Here is a 20,577-nt window from a genome sequence, read left to right as displayed (position 1 = left end):
AGTAAATGTTGCCATTCAATAATGCACTTCTCTCCCAGTCTTCCTCACTGTAATATATACTTACTTCCTTTTGATTTTTTTAAGGGTGTTTTTTTGCATGGTCAGGATTATACATGAACAAATGTTCTTTTATTATGGAGACAGTAAAGCTTTCCAGCTAGAATGGAGTAAGTCTTTCGCATCAATTTTATTGCTGGCTCTGGATAGTGACCTCAGAAATAGTATTTGGTGGGTCCTTGATGCTCTGTAAGCTTGGTTGTTTTCTTATAGATGTTCTTATAGATGTTCATATAAAAAAGATGTTGAGACTCTAGAAGGAATGCAGAGAAGAGCAACAAAGATGATCAGGGGACTGGATGATAAAACAAATGAAGAGCAGTTGCAATTAGTTATGCCTAGTTTAATGAAAAGAAGGAGTAGGGGTGATATGATAGCAGTGTTCCAATATTTCAGGGGCTGCCAGAAAAATGAGGGGATCAACCTATTCTTCAAAGCACCTGAACAAGAAGCAATGGATGGAAACTATTCAAGGAGAGAGCCAACCTAAAACTAAGGAGAATTTCCTAACACTGAGAACAATTAATCAGTGGAACAATTTCCCTCCAGAAGTTGTGGATGGTGTAACACTGTAGGATTTTAAGAAAGTATTGGACAACCATTTGTCTGAAATAGTATAGGATTTCCTGAGCAGGGATTGGATTAGAAAATCTTCAAAGTCCTTTCCAATTCTTAAATTATTCTCTTAAAATAATTCCTTTGTTTAAATGAAGGATCTTTGCCAAAGCCACCTTTAATTGCCTACAACAAAGATCCTTAATGGTCAGTTCTTAGCATCTGAGTGCTTGCCAGTACAAGTAGTCCTTGCCTTATGATCATAATTGGGACCAGAATGTCTAATGCTAAACAAGGCGGATGTTAAGTGAGACATGCCAACTTTTACTAGCTGTTTCCTTCAGCACAAAAACTGTAAAATTAATTCTGACACACTGCACAAAACACACAGGCTGGTAAAAGAACTCCCTTCACAGCAGTTCCTAAAATCACACAAAAACACTTGAAGACATCAGATGGAGATCTGGATTGAGCTGTAACTGGCATGCAAGCTACAGCACACTCTTCTTTCTATCACATCCTAGAGAGTCTGTTTCTATTCTGAATTACTACTGGTTGTAATTACAGCGTAATGAGGGCAAATTGAAGTTTAATCCAGATAAATTAGAGCTTTAGGCAAGACAAGTTTTCCAGGATACGAAGATTTTTGGGTGAGATAGCATTTACCTTTAGAATCAAACATCACAGCTTATTGATCCTTAATAATTGTTTTTTTATCACCGAGTTTGCAACTGGACAGATAGATTTTGTCCAGTTTTAGCCAATATGCCACCTAGCAGACCCTGCTTCTATTTAGCCTTGGTGGCACATTTCTTTTAGACTTGAGTTATTATTGTTATACATTTTCTAACAGGCTGCCTTTAGTTGGTCCAGATTGAACAGAAAGTTAGCTGATGCTCCCATACGTGAGGATATGATGAAAACAGTTGTACTGGTTACCAATTTTTTTAGTATAATTCAAGCCATGTTGGCACCATCATTGCAGAAGTGTCTTCAGACTATACAGATTCTCTCGACTAAGAAATAGAGATGAGTACCAACCAGAGATGGTATTCAGCAGGTTCTGACAGTTCTGGAGAACCGGTAGCAGAAATTTTGAGTAGTTCAGAGAACCAGTAAATACCACCTCTGGCTGGCCACACCCCCATCTATTCTCTGCCTCCCGAGCCCAGCTGATTGGGAGGCAATGGGGATTTTGCAGTATCCTTCCACTGGAATGGGGTAGGAATGGAGATTTTACAGTACCCTTCCCCTGCCACACCCACCAAGCCACACCCACCAAGCCACGCCCACAGAACCGGTAGTAAAAACATTTGAATCCCACCACTGGTACTAATCCCTAGAGTTGGACATGACTGGACAGGGGAAACCTTTACCTTTATAATTCAAGGTGGCTAGTGATTTCTGTTAAAATCTCCAACGCTGGTTACAGTAGAACATACTTTCAAGCCTCTAAGTTATGGAATTCTTACTTCTTGCCGCTCAAGCTCTTCCAACTGCCTAGCTAAGAAACTTTCCAAATTCAGATAAGTTTTTAAAGCCAAGTTTTGATGTTGTAATTGGTTTCCTTAACTGCCCTCTTTTATTGCTTGCTTTAAAAATAATGGGATTTATTTTCAACCATGTCCATCACAAATGCTGTTTTTATTTTTTTTTCATGTGACAGGGCAGGATAAAATATTTCTATAATAATAGTGTATTTCACAGAGAAGGAAGATAAAAGTCTGAATAACATTATTTCGTTTCCAATAGTAAAGGGGCAGAGATTTAAAGAGTTCATTTCAAGAGGATGAAGAGAATAAATATTGCTAGTCAATGTAAAACACAGCAGTTCTTCCAAATTATTGCTTTGCTTGAGCTGTAATGCATGAAAGGGAACAGGAATGACCACTGCTGCCGGTTGTAGCAAGAACACTAATTTTCTAGCAACTTTATTTTAATTGATTTTATGGTAAAAGAGCAAAGCATATGAACCGGAAAAAGAGAGAGATGTTCATATTAACATAGCTAAAGAACAATAAATAAAAACGTACATAGACGGGCAAATCAATTTTTTAAAAAAACATGCAAATTAACAAAATTGCTAGACAGTTAAATGTCTAACAGTTGCAGCAATTAGAACACACTGTATGATCCCTCTGGAAATACCTGGTGATTTGTCAGTGACGGGGAAGCTAATAATCTCCTCCCCTGAGCTAACATGACTGTAGATGGAGAATGCATGATTAATTCAGTTTGCTAAACTGTGCATATGGGGCATTGCAAGAACACACAAGAAACTCCCTTTCTTCCAGCAGACAAGAACAAAGCCAGTCTTACACAGGAATATTATGAAAGGTTCTTTCTTCCAGAAAAATTGGCAGGATGCTGTAACAGGCAAGGGCCATGATGGAGAACCTATGGCACACGTGTCCAAAGTGGCACATGAAGCCATGCACATTCTGTGCAGCCTTGCCTCTCTTCCAGGTTTCTGGCACGCGTGCACATGTGATGATCAGCTGTCCTTCACGTGCGCAGCAGTGCCGAAAACCAGCCTGTGCAAGTACACCAGCCAGCTGATTGATGGGTGTGCATGTGCACTAGAACCCAGAAGTTTGGCTTTTCCAGAGTGCGATCCCTTTGCATACATGGGAGTGCCAAAAACCTGCCTGCGCATTCATGCCAGCCAGCTGATCGTCAGGTGTGCATGCATGCTAGAACCCGGAAGTTTGGCTTTTCCAGAGTGTGATCCCTTTGTGCGCATGGCAGTACCAAAAACTGGCTTGCGCATGCACACTGGCCAGCTGATTGTTTGGTTTTTCCGGAGTGTGGCCCTGATGAACGTGCAACATTTCCACGTGAACTTTTCAGAACTTGGTGCTGCAAAGGTTCACCATCACTGGGCAAGGGGAAAGCTGTGTTCAAAAGATACTTGTTGAATAGTTAACATTAGATAAATAATTCCACTGCAATATTGGCACACATGAACAAAGTGGGAAGGGGCTTTAGTGAAACCATATCAAATTTCTGGGTGAAGGACTCATTGTTCCAATTCGGACAAGCATCTCCTGGAACTAAATGGTACCAAATAATGAAGTGAAAGTCTTTAAATATTTAAGTTTGCCGCAATCTGTCTATATCTATAAGGATATAAAAACATGCTGCACAATCGATCAGGTGAGGATGCTGCCCAGAAAAATTACACTGTAATTTAAATCAGTGCATCAATCCAGCAAAGCATCTAGTCGATATGCAGAGATAATCCTTAGATTTCGATCACAGCAGAGCATTCAGAGCAAAACTTAGATTTGGACTGGGCTGCCCTACTAGAACCTAAGTCATGAATGTGACAAGTCCTTGTGCCACATGGCAGGGGATTGATTCTTAGTTCTGAAACTGAGTTCATTGGTGACAGTTTAGAAATACTGTAGTTAAGTCCATTACGTTTAGCCAAATGCAGAATGGCCCTTGAAAGATTATGAGGTTAGTGAAATCAACACCCACCTCCAGTAATATAATAAACAATGGAGTATGATTATTGAAATAAATATTCAGGACACCTGTGGCTATCTTTGCATTTCGGTTAAATTTGTTGAAGGCCTTTGAGGTAGACCAGGCTAGGAAACAAAATTTACGAATGCACTACTTTTTTGATAGGGTTACAATAAAAGATTCTTGCAAAGTCTGAATGCACCTCTACTCTCCGTTCCTTCATCTGTAAAGGAACTAGAAAGGATCAAACCTGAGACACTTTCTCAAATTATCTTCTTTTCCTCTGACTCAAATGGTTTTTGTCTGACCATTGTCTTGGTTGTGCCTCTTTCTCCTATTCCTCAATGTTACTCTTAGAGCACATTACAACATGTCATATACAGCAGTACGGAGTACTACTCTTTAACTAAAGAGGATCATTTTTCATATATAGGTAAAGGTTCCCCTTGCACATACGTGCTAGTCATTCCCGACTCTAGGGGGCGGTGCTCATCTCTATTTCAAAACCAAAAAGCCAGCGCTGTCCAATGACGTTTCTGTGGTCATGTGGCTGGCATGACTAAATGCCGAAGGCGCACGGAGCGTTGTTACCTTCTCACCAAAGGTGGTTCCTATTTTTCTACTTGCATTTTTACATGCTTTGAAACTGCTAGGTTGGCAGAAGCTGGGACAAGTAATAATAAGTTTGAATTTAATAATAAGTTTGAATTTATTAGCCGCTCCCTTTCCAAGTAGGACTCGGGGCGGCGTACAATGGGGCATATAAAACACAGAAAATATATAAAACACATAGGCGTACATACAAAACATACATACAGATACACAAACACGGACTCGGAGGAGGTAAACAATTTACATCATATAGACAGTTAAAAGACCCGCATTAAAATACCCCAGTTGTAAAAACCCGATATAAAAATAAGATTTAACGTTTAAAATACAATTTAAAACAGTTAGGAGGAATAAGAATAATTACGATTGAGCCAGGCCAGATAATTGAAAGAGGTGGGTCTTCAGCTGTACACGGAAGGAGCGGAGATCGGAAGTAATCCTGATGTCACGGGGGAGGTCATTCCACAAGTAACGGGAACTCACTCTGTTACGCAGTGCTAGGGATTCGAACCACCGAACCACCAACCTTTCTGATCAAGAAGCCCCCGTCTTCCTTATTTTCATACACACACACACGAATGATATCAACGTCAGCGCAAAGCTCATCCCCTGATGGCTATATGAATATCATTCTCAAAGTTTTCTATTATTAGGACTTCTGATTCAGAGGTGAAAAGAAGTGTCAGAGAATATTGTGGTGTGTACATGGCACCCAAGTGCAACTCTTTAAAGCATTTGCAAGAGTGTCTGCAGCACAATTACAGGAATATATGTGTTGCGCTGAAGAATGTATAAGCCTGTGCTACATGCATTCTTATGAGGGCTCCATGCCATATTTCTACCGTCAAATCCTCATTGTGGCACATTATGTGCACTACAATATTTTGCTAATGTCATCAGAAGTTTTATGACTTTCAGAATTGTCCATCAGACAATTTTTCTTTCTGCATCCATTTCAAAGCTGGCGTCAGTATAAAGTCAGGAGGGAACTGCTGAAAATGCAGCTCAATCTTCTAATTTCTACTTGGAAAAGTTCTGGATTGGCTAGGCTCCATGGAGTATTGCATCTCTATATGAATAGCACAGTTTAAGGATTCAAACACATGCAATAAAGTTGATTTGGGAACCATCACATTAGTATCTCTTCACTTCCTTAGAGTTTATGCATCACTGAAGCTCTGTGAAGATGTGACGTGCTGTCGTTGCTCTTGATCTCCTAAGACAAATCCCAGGGTATCAATCTTGTGACATTGCTCAGCTTGTGACAATAGCAGAGAAAGAAATCTGTCTTATCTTTTGTTTTGGCAGCAATTAACAAGTAGCTATGAGGGATAGAATTGCAATCAGGTTTCTAATTTAGTATGTGATCACTAGTAAACCATCAAAACATTTGTCACCATCTTGTGTAGCTATAACTGATATAATTCCCTGCAACAATATATGGCAATGCCCAAGGATAATATGACTTTAAAGAGGTAATTATAAAAAATAAAGAATGGAAAATAAGGCCACTGGAGTTTATTCATTGTGATAGTTATTTAGTCATGTTTATAGGCAACATGAGTCTGAATTACCATAGCTAGCAACTATTCTATTAAGACATTGTAGTCCTTCTGTCTTGCTTTTCTTCACTAAACCATCAGTTGGCCAATGTCAAGAAACATTGCTGGCTATGATCCAAGTCATATATTCTTGGCTAACATAAGATGGTGGTGTTGGAATCCATTTTTGATACATCTTTGATACAGTGACGTGCGGTGAGCTTTACAGCTGGTGAGGCTGGTGACGTCATCAGCGTGAGCCGCGGTCCCCTTCATGTTGACTCAGGAGTCAGGAAGGAGGGGAATTCCCCTCCTTCCTGACTCCTGAGTCAACATGAAGGGGACGCTCCGCGGGACCGCGGCTCACGCTGCACGATCCCTCCAGCCTCCCTCCTGCGCACGTCCCATTCCCCACCTTCCTAAGTCAACATGAAGGGGACCACGGAGCGTGCTCCGCGGAACCGCGGCTCACGCTCCGCGATCCCTCCAGCCTCCCTCCTGCGCACGTCACATTCCCCGCCTTCCTAAGTCAACAAGAAGGGGACCGCGGCTCCGTGGTCCCCTTCATGTTGACTTAGGAAGGCGGGGAATGGGACGTGCGCAGGAGGGAGGCTGAGGCTAGAGGAGCCTCCTGCACACGTGGTCCCATTCCCCTCCTTCCTGACTCCTGAGTCAACATGAACGGGACCACGGAGCGCTCCCATTCCCGACCACGTGTGCAGAAGGCTCCTCAGCATCTTTTCCCTTTTCCCTTTTTTTTAAAATTTCCTTAATGAGAGCGGTGCGGCTCTGCCTCCCCTGCCTCCCCTGACTGCACGTCCCTGCTTTGATATATGTTTGTATATTTCAGTTTGTTTAATTAAAAGATCAGGAGAATGGAACTCTTCTGCTTTGGTTGCCATGCAGTATAAATCTCACTAGAGTACAAACTATATATTAAAAAAATACGATCCTGTTTGGATGGGTATGGAAGCTCTTTTGAGTTGAATTCTTTTTTCCTACATCTGGCTTATGTGCATTATTTTTAAGCTAGTGTTCAAGCCTTCCAACTGTGATATATTTTCTTCTCTTCCTTGCAGTTCTCTATTCCTTGCAAGTTGTATATAGATAGTAATGGACAGATTTTGAAAGAATAAAATTTGCCGAGGTCCCTGATGTTTGCATTACTAAAGCTGTGGGAAGCCTAAGTTGATGGTTTTTCCTCCATTTGGACAAAAGAGTATTCATACTTTTTAAAGTGAAGTGTTCCAAGACATGGGTGCTAAAGAAGATTAGTTCTTTCTCTTTTTAATATCCCCCCTTGAGATCCTTGCAATTGTTTTTGTTCATGAGAAATCATTTTATGGGTAATTAATTTTATATGCCTCCAGTGTACTCAATGCATATCATGGGTGTCTCTTTTGCTGATCTTTATAGTAATGAGAATGAGTTAACATTTGGGTTTTTTTTACAAATAGTAAAACTGAATGGGCCACTGACTGCTAGAATCAAAAAGGGAGGGAATTTAAAAGATAAGGGAAAATATATTTGATGCTTCATGCATAGAATATTGGAATGAGAATCTCTTCAATTAAAACATGTCCCAGTTGTGAGTTGTCTAATCAAAGGAAATGCTTCTTCAATAATTTATCTCAAATTCTCTTCAAATAAAATTCACCAGGGCAGAAATCTGCAGCTCACTTTGTTGTTCTATAATGCTTCACACATAATCATTTTGATGAGTATTAAAGTACCTCTGGGGAAGAAAATTGAAGTTTATTGCATTGTTGATGGTTTAGTTGCCTGGGAAAAGCAAAATGTTGCCTTCAGGTAAGTAACCTTTGGCTTAAGCTTCAAACAGATGCTTTATTCACAGACCTTTTCTGATTCCGTGCAGACTAATTCCCAGGTACCATGTCCTTTGCAAATGATTGTATTGTTACTGTTAGTTGCGAAGTCATGTCTGACCCATCACGACCCAATGGACAATGTTCTTCCAGATCTTCCTGTCCTCTACCATCCTCTGGAGTCCATTTAAGTTCATGCCTACTGCTTCGGTGACTCCATCCAGCCACCTCAATCTCTGTCGTCTCTTTCTTCTCTTGCCCTCAATCGTTCCCAGCATTAGGCTCTTCTCCAGTGAGTCCTTCCTTCTCTTTAGGTGGCCAAAGTATTTGAGTTTCATCTTCAGGATCTGGCCTTCTAAAGAGCAGTCAGGGTTGATCTCCTCTAGGGCTGACCAGTTTGATCGCCTTGCAGTCCAAGGGACTCACAGGAGTTTTCTCCAGCACCATAGTTCAAAGGCCTCAATTCTTTGGTGCTCAGCCTTTCTTATAGTCCAACTTTCACAACCATACATTGCAACTGGAAAAACCATAGCCTTGACTATACACACTTTTGTTGGCAAGGTGATGTCTCTGGTTTTTAGTATGCTGTCTAGCTTTCCTCCCCAGGAGCAAACGTCTTTTAATTTCTTGGCTGCAGTCCCCATCTGTAGTGGTCTTGGAGGCTAGGAAAATAAAATCTGTCACTACCTCCATTTCTTCCCCATATTTGCATCATTGTGACTTGTTCTAGAAACCTATTGTTATCTCCCTCACTATTCAGAATATACCGTAGTTTGTTCTGCTCTAATGCTTTTTCTAAGTGGAACTAAACAGACTCATAAAATCTTTAGGTGTTTAGGTACAGCGATGTTAAGTTTCATAAAGATCATCTCTCCTTCCCTCCACCTACCATCCAATGCTCATGATAATGATTACAGGTCTCTGAACATGGTAAACAATGTCTGTTCTCCTGTCTCTCTTCCTTCATTGTTTGAGATTTCTCTCCTTATGGAGAAATAGGAATAAGTTATTTGTGCTGTGGCAATTACAGCCTTTAAATTTCTGGTGTATTGAGGGAAAATACATACATACATACTGTACATACATACATACATACATACATACATACATACATACATACATACATACATAGAATCTTAGAAAGCATAGGTGGTATGTGACCCAAGCACAGGCTCCATATGCTTCTTAGCCTCGTTTAGATGGATCTGAGCCTATGTGTTTGAAAACATTCCATTCTTTTAAATTATGTGATGCAAGTGCATTCCTGTTTATCCTGTTTGAATAAATGGAGCTTTTAATATAGTAGTATTTAGCACTCTTTTAATGTCTCCAAGTATATTATTTTCATTAAACTGTAAGAATTGTCGGTAAGCAGGGTAACCCTATAATTTTGAACCTGTGGCTTGCCCTAGTTCTTGTAATGGATAGCACATACTTAGAAGGGTTCAGATTAAAGTAATATCCTAGAAATATCTCCCTGAGGGAAGTAAAAGTGGATTTTGCATAATAATAATAATAATTATTATTATTATTATTATTATTATTATTATTATTATTATTATTATTATTATTATTATTATTATTTCTTAGCCGCACCCTCTCCCGAAGGACTCAGGGCGGCGTACAATAAAAGCATGTACACACATATAAAAGGATAAGGAGGAGCAGCAAGCAAAATCAGTTGTAATCTTACATAGCTGTTGACAAAGTCACTAGATCCAATCACAGCACTCCAAATCTTCCAGAGACAGGTATCTATGGGACATACTTCCAAATTGTGAGATATGCGATTTCTTCTGAGAAGTATGTAGGTAGGAGTGCTTGTGAGACAATAAGGCATATATCACTAGATATGTATAATTCATGAGTTTGTTAAGCCATGCCAACCTTAGGAAGTTAATGGAGGTTGGAGGACAAGCTGCTGCTTAAGATCCTAGGACTTTAGTAGGCAATACAGCAATAGGGAGAAATAGTATGGTGAAGTCAGGGATAAGAACACAATCAAAAAATACAGCATTAGGTACACTGCAGTGGTGGGTTCCAAATCCTGTTGCAACTGGTACGCTACAATGGGGCGAGGCGTCCACCACATGCACACGTGCAATGCACGCATGCATACTTACTATCCGCGATGCTCCAGCTGCTCGGCAGAGCGCCACGCAGGTGCCATATGCTCCCTGCACCTGTGTAGAAGCCCTGATCAAATACAGGTAAAGAGGGCGGGTGGGTGGGCCCTCCAGAGCACCATACTGAAATGGTACCAGGGTGTACAGGTCGTATCCCACCGCCGGTACATTGTCATGCTTCAGATAGGTTACCCAGAGCCATGGCTGGACCGAAGGACGGAGCCTTCAAGGAACACCCACTATTAAGTGACTAAACTTAATAGAATGCAGTAAGACAATGTACTTCATTGTCTTACTGTATCACTATTTGGTTGCATCTTCTTATGTTGTTAGTTCCTTTAGGTATTGGCGATGGCAGTTTGAAAGGTAAGAGTTTAGGTGAAAACAGGCAATTCATTATTAGTGAATTATAATTAACTTTGGTTACCCAAGTAATTCTTCATTTAACTGGAGATACAGCTCATCCGGTCAATGGCGGTAGCATCTGTTCTCTCTTAAGCAACTTAACTATCATGAGGTTCTTCTAAGAAATGTATACATTTAAAACTTGGAATGCGGTATAGAACATTTCAACAGATGGTGGATTCAGATGAACAGAAAAAGGCGAAAGATTTATACGATCTGAAGAGAAACCAGAGTGAGGGTGATCTGGCTGTGAGATCTGTCACCCCATTGATCGCTAGGGTTGATTTCGCTGATCTGGCTGGCTAGGCGGGTGTCCCTTTCCTCCCTCACCGCTCCATGTGTGTCCCTCCCGAAGCTGCGTGCTCGGTGGAAGAAGACGACCATCCCAGATGGAAGGAGTGTACCGATCTTCGGTCAAGGGATTCAGATGAACAGAAAAAATATTACATGTATCTTAAACCAGCCTACTATTCTGGACTGCAGAAATGTAGAGAACTAATACAGGGGGCAAAAAAATGTAATTTTGTATATCTCTTTGTCACCATCTAAGATTATTCCGCCTTTTGCAATCGAGGTCTGATAGCTCCCTCTTATACTAACAAATGGATCTAATTTCTCATTGATTGAATTCAGGCCAGTATTTCTGATCCTATCAACACTATTAATTAATCACTCAGCACAACAATACCTGTGCTGCATCTATAGCTTTTCCTAGGTTTATAATGTCTAATGCCACAATCTGTTTTACTTTCCTTTCTAGCCCCTGCTCCCCCCAACTCCTTAAAACTGATTGTCTATTTAAACTCCTTTCTCGACAAGGAAGAACAAACACCACCATGGATTTTCTGACTTTTTCAATAGTCAAATGCTCTTATTTGCAAAGATGTGATTACTCTGGAAATGAGATTCTTTGTTATACTTAATATGATTTAGCATCCCTTTGTTATTCTTAATATGATTTAGCATCCCTTTGCCTCCATACACCTGATAAAACTAAACTGATACACACAAAAAAGCATGAGGATTCTTGACTTTTGAAAATGTTACTAGTGCAAACACTTTAGCTCAAGCATGGTTGAGTGCAACATTAGCCTGGGGAAAACAGTCTGCAGAATGTATGGCTTTTTCACCATCCAATGGAGTGTATTATACTTATAACCATGAAGCTTCATAAGAGCTACCTAGTAAAACAACAGTCAGGAGGAAAATGAAGAAGTGTTAAAACTGTTGAAATAAGAATGCCTTTTTCCTAGAAAATTGGAAAGGACATGATCTGGGGATGAAGTTTATCCCTCTCCTCAAACCAGACGTGGTATTATTCATCAAGGACACTCTGTGCATGTGGAGAAGCGCCCCACTCACATGCACTCCCAGTTCTGAACCAGTAGCGAAGATGATAGCATTTCATGCCTGCTATCAGCGATCCAAATATCATCCAAAATTAAATCAGAGTTCAAGGCAAAGTAATCCTCAAAGTTCCAATTTATTAAGAGAGACATGTTGGCACATCTGTGGAAACCCGAACCTGAAAACTTCCTGGGGTTCCCACCCAGTTGAAAGTTCATGAACTTGTGCCCACACCCACAAGTCCATCACATGGTCCAATCTGCCACTGTCATGCTGGCATTTCCACCCATCTAGTTCCAGTCAGGGGCAGAAGTGAAGAGGCAAAGGATGACCTTGAGCTTCTAGAAAGGAATGTTTTATTTTGACAACAGTGCATTCTACTCCTTACTATTCCCCCTCCCAATTACCCCACTAATGAAACAGCATAGTAAACTAATAGAGAATGTGGCAGGCCAAAGATCCTAAAAGGCATATGACTGCAGGCCTGACTCCTGCCTCAAACCCTAAGTTGTAATTTCTGAAGCGTTATTTTGTAGTCCCAAGAGATATTTTGTTCTGATAATGGCTACACCTAGGGATAAAAGATTTCTTGTATAACTTGCCCAGGCCAAGAAAAGTTTCAACTCCTTTGTTAATAGAAAAAATAAAGTTAGGGAGTCACATTTTTTTAAAAAAGTGCTCATCTCCATTTCAAAGCCAAAGAGCCAGCACTGTCCGAAGACGTCTCCATGGTCATGTGACCAGCATGACTAAATGCTAAAGGCTCACAGAGCACTTTTACCTTCCCACCAAAGATGGTTCCTATTTTGCTACTTGCATTTTTACATGCTTTCAAACTGCTAGGTTGGTAGAAACTGGGACAGATAATGGGAGCTCATTCCATTACGCGGTGCCGAACTGCTGACCTTTCTGATCGACAAGGTCAACGTCTTACCCCTGAGGCACCACATCCCAAGCCACTGTATATTTGGCAATTCTCTTCATATCCATGGGAGACAGGTTATGCTGACTAATACTAGTTTTCCCGAGCCCGGGAACCATTGGTTCCTGCATTACTCAGTTCAATTCCTGACAATAATTATGTAATGTTTGTTACATTGTATACTCAAGCAGACGCTGTCAAAAAATACATAATTGATTGCCATTTTGTGAACTCTCTTTATCCCCATGTATATTTATAAGGTACCTTTAGTTTATCCATATAAAGCAGTCACTAACAGAGTATTATATTATCAAAGTATAGATTCAGTTTTTATTGGCAAATTTTATCACCCGTAGAAATCCAGGCAGCAACTAAAGCAGAAAAAAATTAAATCTTTATGAATATAATAAAGATGTTTGATAGAACAAAAAGGATTGGGAAAATTCTGGAGACTGTGAGTGTTAACATTACCATTTCTATCTTAGAAGCAGAGCTTTTCCTGAGAAGGAAAAAAGTTACTCCAATAATAATACAAAAATGGACATAATTTCTCAAAATCATCCTGAAATTTTGCTTGTCTAGTCAATCTGCTCAGGAATGAACTCAGGTGTCATATTTTTAAAGCAGACATAGAAAACTAGATCAGGAAAACATTGAATTCACAAAATTAATATTCAGCAATTGTTTCTTTGAAAAATGGCTAAAAATATCCTATACTTTTCTTTGAATAACCTGGGGAGTTACCAATGTAGCAAATATTACTTTTGAGAAAAGAGCCATGCAATTTAAGGTTTTTCCTTCAGAAATCACCCTTTTGTATAGTTTACTTTTCTGAGGCAAATTATCTTTCATTTTTTATTTTTCAATTCAGATGGAAGTCTGTCCTATAAACACATGCAATGCTCTCAGCATTCCTGGAGGTCCTTAGAAATAATATATTTCCCAGGTCAGAGGTTACCTACTTGTGGGTTCCCAAATGCCACCATCAAATTGGTCACAAAACAGCCATGATGTAATTATTCCAAAAATTAAATCTTTCTGACCATGTTGTGCATTTAAAATTCCCAAACAGAGAGGGTTGGAGCAGTATAGGAGAGCAAGAACCAGAGGTGGGTTGCTCCCGGTTCGCACCGGTTCGTGTGAACCGGTAGTGGAAATTGGGACTGGGTCACAGAACCGGTAGGGACAGCAGGCTGGACACGCCCCCAAATTGGTTCTCATCCCATGCAACATGTTGATGGCATGTTTCTTAGTCATTTTATAATGTTCTGTCCATGCACAGAACAATGTACAGGCAACTGCGCATGTGCAAGCAACGTGCGGTAGGCGCGCACACAAAGCAAACTAGCAGTAACGCTGTAAGCAACCCATCCCTGGCAAGAACCCCAATCTGACCATGCAAACCAAGGCCTTTGAACAGGCTTTTACTGTGAATGAGGCGATGCATATGTATATGTCATGGAGAAAGTAGAGTTCCCCTTAATTTTTATAGATTTATGTTACAAGCCTTGGACAACAATGTTTTTTAATGTATAATGAAATAATCCAATGCAACAAAGAAAGAATGGAGAAAGAATTAGAACCAAGATTTGTTTATGTTTTCCTCAAATTTATTTCCTGTCTTCCACATACATTAGTATAATGAAGGCAGCTTAAAATACAATGTTGTTTCTTTTTTTGCTCACATTTTACGATATTAACATCTGGATAGATACGCTGTCCCTTTAGAGATTTATAATTATTATTATTTTAAAAAATCTATCTAGCAATCATTAAAAAAAATATTGGATTTAGCAAGTAAAACAGTAAATAAGGTATGCAGCATTGCTATAGATAAAATTAAGTTAGTTAAAATGTGCATATGTTTGCAAGCCATGGAAAATAAAAAGAGTAATGATTGGTATAGTAACAGAACATCAGAGAAGTCACACTGGGGATATGATTTTCATAAGTTGGATACCATCACTAAAAAGTCTCTTTCCCAATATGGTAGTCATATATGCATCTCCCTTCTCAGACCTACTCACAGAACAACGCCTAAGGAGGATTATAAAGTATATCTGGAATGAAGTAAAATTTAGGTACTCCTTAAAGGTCAAGCCAGTACCTTGTATTAGATTAATAACTAATTACAGAAGGTTAACAACAGCAATTTAGATGGAAAGGGTAACCATGCTCCAGGTCCCATTCAGAGGTAGGTTTTTGCCAGTTTGGCCCAGATCGGGTGAACCAGTAGTGGCAGCTGCAGGAGGCTATTCCCATCCTGCACAAGCATGTGCAAAAGCGTCATGTGCACGAGCGAATCAGTAGTAATATAAATTTAAATCCACCACTGGTCCCATTCCTTAAGTCAGGGATGACAAAACCAAGGCTCCAGGGGCAGGATCCGGGCAGTGGGGACCTGCAAGGCTGCCCGGCCCGTGATGCCTCTGCTAGCAAAAACAGAGCTCAGGAGGGCTGTGTGCAGAGGGTTGCATGAGGCTGTCACAGCTGAAAACGGAGCTCACAAGGGCCACCTGCAGCTCTCACGAGCTCCATTTTTGTTGGGAGGGGGTTGCAGGAGACTGTTGCAGTCAAAAACAGAGCTTGGGAATCGGTTTTCGCTGGCAGAGTGCTCTGGCCACCACAGGCGCTCTGACACGAGTGACATCGAGCTGTCCATGTCCACCCTGGCCACACTGACCCCATCCCCCCTAGGTCAAACACAACCCTCAATGAAATCAAGTTTAACACCCCTGCCTTAAGTGCTGCCATCTTAAATGGAATCCAGGAAGCATGGCTTTCTGTAGTAGGATTTCCACAGTGGATCTACCTTCCCCCTGGGATCTGACAGCTCCATCACCCCACTTTTAGCCTTCCATAAAGCTGTGAAGATCTGTATTTCCCCCAAAGTCCCTAGTACAGGATAAGAATTGTATGGATTGACAAATTGGTGATGGTAGGTCAAGCTACCTGATTTTCTTGGTTTCCATGCTTTTGGCGTTATTATCACTGTGAGCCATCCAGAGTTGTGTTTTACAAGATGGGCAGCCATATAACTCTTTTAAATAAAAAAAAGTAAGGGAATTTTGAAAGGGAATTATAAAAAGAGAACAGATGAACCAAAAAAGAAGTTCAAAGGAAGAACTTTTTTATATTGAAATATAGCATTAGTGAATTTGCATAGGCTTCACTCATACAGAAAAGTAGCTATTGTCTTGTGAATGGCAGCCCTCAGCCAAGCCTGATGATTGGAGACATTGTCAGAGATTATCACGAGGCACATAATCAGAGAGTCGTCTATGTGTTGGAATCGAACTCACAGAGCCAGGCATGCAGAGAATTGCAATGTGGCATTCTGCAAGGGTCACATTGAAGAAGCCTATCGTGATTCAGCACGAAACAGCAGCCCTCAAGTTACAATTTCCTACTATCTATTTGTTGTTGTTAGCTGCAAAGTCATGTCCGACCCATCGCGATCCCATGGACAATGTTCCTCCAGGCCTTCTTGTCCTCTAACATCCCCCGGAATCCATTTAAGCTCACGCCTACTGCTTCAGTGACTCAATCCAGCCACCTCATTCTGCTACTATCTATACTTCTGTAATAATTTCTTGCTGTTCACTAGTTGTTGCTTTGTTTGTTTGTTTGTTTTAACAGATACATGGCCATTATTGATCCTTTGAAGCCCAGGCTGTCTGCCACTGCTACAAAAGTAGTGATTGCAAGTATATGGATTCTAGCCTTCCTCCTTGCATTTCCTCAGTGTCTCTTTGCTAAGACTCAAGTGGTGCCAGGACGAATTCTGTGCTATGTTTCTTGGCCAGGTGGTATGAAACAACGTTTTACGTAAGTCAATACTTTAAATAGTTGTGTATTTTTGCATGCTTCTTTTGCATAGAAATATAACACCTGTCATAGCAGTTCAAACTAAAGATGACAGCTTTCAGAGAACTGAAAACGTCATCCAAGTCTATCATGTTCATAATTGCACTTCATTGTGATAGTAGTGGAAGAAGTCAAGGGTGCGTTCCTGAACCGGTTATTATTGGTTCTCTGTGCGCATGTGCACACTGGCCATGCATTGATCGTGCATGCGTATTTGACTAAAAATTGTTCTACGCATGCAGAGAAACATGCCAGCAAAGCCACTGGAGAACCGGTTCGGGGACGTGGCCAGCCTGGGTCGCTGCCGGTTCTGCGACCCAAGCAAAAATAGCACTACCGGTTCAGCTGAATTGGGCCAAACCGGGAGCAACCAACCTCTGGAAGAAGAAGATTGCAAATCTCAGATGTTATGAAATAAGATCGTTCCAAATCAGATTCTTAAATTAGCCATTCTCAAAACAGAATCACGAAGACTTGGAGAAGTGTTACATGGCTTTGGTTTTCCATCTGTGAAAACTCATATAGACTTCTGTATCACTTTAAATAGGAGTAGGTTTGTTACTATGTACCGTGTTTTTCAGAGCATAAGACGCACCAAGATTTTGAAGAGACAATTTTTTGTACTCTGCAGATCTCCCAAAAACGGCCCATTTTTCGTGAAAATGGGCATATTTTTGTCAAAAAAATGACATGCATAGTGTTTTGGAGGCTTGTAGAGTGCTCCTGAGGGCTGGGGGGCAAAAACAAGCAAAAAAACGGTCCATTTCTCACTCATTTTTGCTCTTCCCAGCCCCCAGGAGGACTCAGGAAACCTCCTAAAGGCTATACACAGCCATTTTTGCAAAGGGGGCGAGGTTTTGGGAGGCCAAAAATGCTGTATTCAGTGTATAAGACGCACCCAGATTTTCACCCTCTTTTTTGGGGGGGTGAGAGGTGAGTCTTATACTCTGAAAAATACAGTAACTGGTAACGTAGCATATTACAGTTCATCAGATGCATGGAATATTGTGTTATAGAGGTGACTGCATTTGTGTGTCTGAATGGGTTGTGTGGAGGGGAAAGGAGTATGATGACAGAATAGAGTATAAAACAGAATAGAAGCATTAAGAAATGGTAGATATGACACAGACATGCTAAGCATTGGGGAGCTGGTTTGCATATTATGGCAAATCATGGTCTATGTGTGAATTCGTGAGACATTACATCTTTGAAATTCTTAATTCCACTCTTTTGTAATGAAATCAATCTTTGTAATTATTTTATTTAATGATAGCTATATTGAAATCAATACTATTTGAAATGTTCCCTACTGATTTTGAACTATTGCGAGTTCTGATATTATATTCACGAGGAATGCTGGTTGCTTTTAAGAGCACAAATGACAGCATTATTTTAAATGCATGTTTTTGGTGTCAGCTCATGTTCTTCTCTTCTAGGTATCATATCATTGTGATTGCGTTAGTCTATTGTTTCCCGCTGCTTGTCATGGGCATCACTTATACAATTGTTGGAATCACCCTGTGGGGTGGAGAGATCCCAGGTGATACTTCTGACAAATACCATGAGCAGTTGAAAGCTAAGAGAAAGGTACTGTAAAACTTCAGCTTTTTTGTTGACCAGTTATTAATGGATTTTACAATATTTATAAACTACCCCTATCTTCAGGCTGTAAGTGGTGTACAAAATATTATGAAATCGTTAAAAATAAGGTCATGAGATAAAGGATGGCTGCTCAAATTTTCATTCCGGGCCAAAATCTCACTGAAAAACTAGAGAATGGGACAACTTGCTGCAAGCAACATTGCCAACTGACCGCAGGGTTACTCGCTGCAGGACATTTTAGCAATTCCATTTAATTATTTAAATTAAATAAAAATATTTTAATTTTTGCCATTCACATTTCATTTTGTCTCTCCTTTTGCATCCTTTCTTTAAGTATTGTATTTCACCATTTCTTTGATATTAGTGTAACTCTTATCCCACAGTGAGTTGGGCGTCCTCCTAGATGCCCGGCTGTCTATGGATGACCATGTGGCAGCCGTGGCAAGGGGGGCGTTCCACCAGGTTCACCTGGTGCGCCAATTGCGCCCCCTATTGGACTGGGATGCCCTTCGCACAGTCACTCATGCGCTGGTGACGTCCCGTCTGGACTACTGCAATGCTCTCTACATGGGGATCCCCTTGAGATGCACCCGGGGACTACAGCTGGTCCAGAATGCGGCCGCGCGGGCAATTATGGGGAGTACAAGATACTCCCATGGAACACCTCTCCTGCGCGAGCTGCACTGGCTCCCTGTGGTCTACCGAGTGTGTTTCAAGGTGTTGATTACCATCTTTAAAGCGCTCCATGGCACAGGACGTAGTTACCTGCGAGATCGCATCCTGCCCCATACATCCCTGCGACCAATTCGCTCTCACAGAGAGGGACTCCTCCGGGTGCTGTCCACTAAGCAGTGCCAGAGGGCGGCGCCCAGGAGTAGGGCCTTCTCTGTGATGGGCCCAGCCCTCTGGAATGACCTCCCCCCCGACATTAGGACAACTACTGATCTCCGCTCCTTCCGTAAGAAACTCAAGACCCACCTGTTCCAACTAGCCGGCCTGGCTTAATTAGAACTTTATTCTCTAATCCCCCTGGCAATTTTAAATTGTAAATTTTAAATTTTAGGGTATTTTAATTGTTTTTTAACTTTATTGTTACTGTCTTTTAACTTTGTGGCTATTGTTATTTATGAACTGTAAAAATGTTTTTATGTATATACCTCCTCCTGTGCCATATGCTTGTGTATTTAATTGTATGCCGCCCCGAGTCCCTTCGTGGAGAGGGAGCGACTTATAAATTGAATAAATAAAATAAATAAATAAATAAATAAATAAATAAATAAATAAATAAATAAATAAATAAATAGTTGACCTGCAGCAAGTTGGCCATGTTGAGTTGGCCATGGTGAATTGTCATAGACTCACAACATAATGGTCTTACAGCATCTTCTGTAAGGTCAGAAGGATTGATACCATGTAGTTCTCCAATGAGAACATGTTCCACAATGTAGGAGCAGCTGCAGAAAAGACATATCCTCTGATCCACACACTTCTTACTTCATTTAAGGTTGGGATGTTCAGCAAGCCCCTCGGTGATCAGAATGGGCAGGAAGAGCCATATTCAGTGAGAAAGTGTCTGATTTGTAGCAACAATAATTTATGCAGCTTCCCAGGCTTTTATCATTCAAAACCATTGGTGTTTTTTTTTTAACCATCTCGCTGCACCACTTTTCATGCAAATATTAAACTTAATTTAAGACAAATAGAACACTGTATTGACATTGCCTATGATTCATTTCTTTATTGCCTCATTTATTTTCCGGCTGTCATGTTACGTAGTATCTTCCCTTTAAAAGAAAAACTTTAATGAAGTTTTCAGGATTTAAGTTATATTGGTAGGCACTTACATATAAACGGTTTCTAATGCATTTGGAATTGGAAATATCAGGTGAGAGAAATTTTATGAAGCGTAACTGACTAATTCCATGGTGCATTCCAGTACAACCTCGTGTGATGATTTCCTGATTAAAGTCCTAAATCTCTAACTTTTGTCTCATTTAATAGACCTTTCTTCTTTGAATGTAATAAAACAGGAGTCTAGACCTTGATGTTCTAAGAATGTCAGGGAGTTCTCTTTTCTCCTCTTGGCTGTAACCTATTATAATATAAAATGTGTTCTTGGTATGTTTTAGTGGTTGCTGCTAGCAGGGGCAAGCAATGCAGTAAGATATCTATCTGTCTGAAACGGTATAGGGTTTCCTGCCTAGGCAGGGGGTTGGACTAGAAGGCCTCCAAGGTCCCTTCCAACT

General features: G+C 40.6%; 1 protein-coding gene across 1 annotated transcript in view; it reads left to right on the top strand.

Annotated features, from left to right (window-relative positions):
• Positions 1-20,577, top strand: part of TACR3 (tachykinin receptor 3) — a gene marked incomplete at both ends in the record, with an annotated part of 52,527 nt that overhangs the window by 9,474 nt on the left and 22,476 nt on the right. The window contains 2 exons of the mRNA XM_081959974.1: positions 16,502-16,690; positions 18,166-18,316. Coding sequence (XP_081816100.1) covers positions 16,502-16,690; positions 18,166-18,316 — 340 coding nt within the window. The remainder of the gene's footprint in view (positions 1-16,501; positions 16,691-18,165; positions 18,317-20,577) is intronic.

The sequence above is a fragment of the Natrix helvetica genome (genome assembly GCF_964273705.1).
Source record: "Natrix helvetica genome assembly, chromosome: 7".
NCBI lineage: Eukaryota > Metazoa > Chordata > Lepidosauria > Squamata > Natricidae > Natrix > Natrix helvetica.
This window is presented reverse-complemented; position numbering and strand designations above follow the sequence as displayed.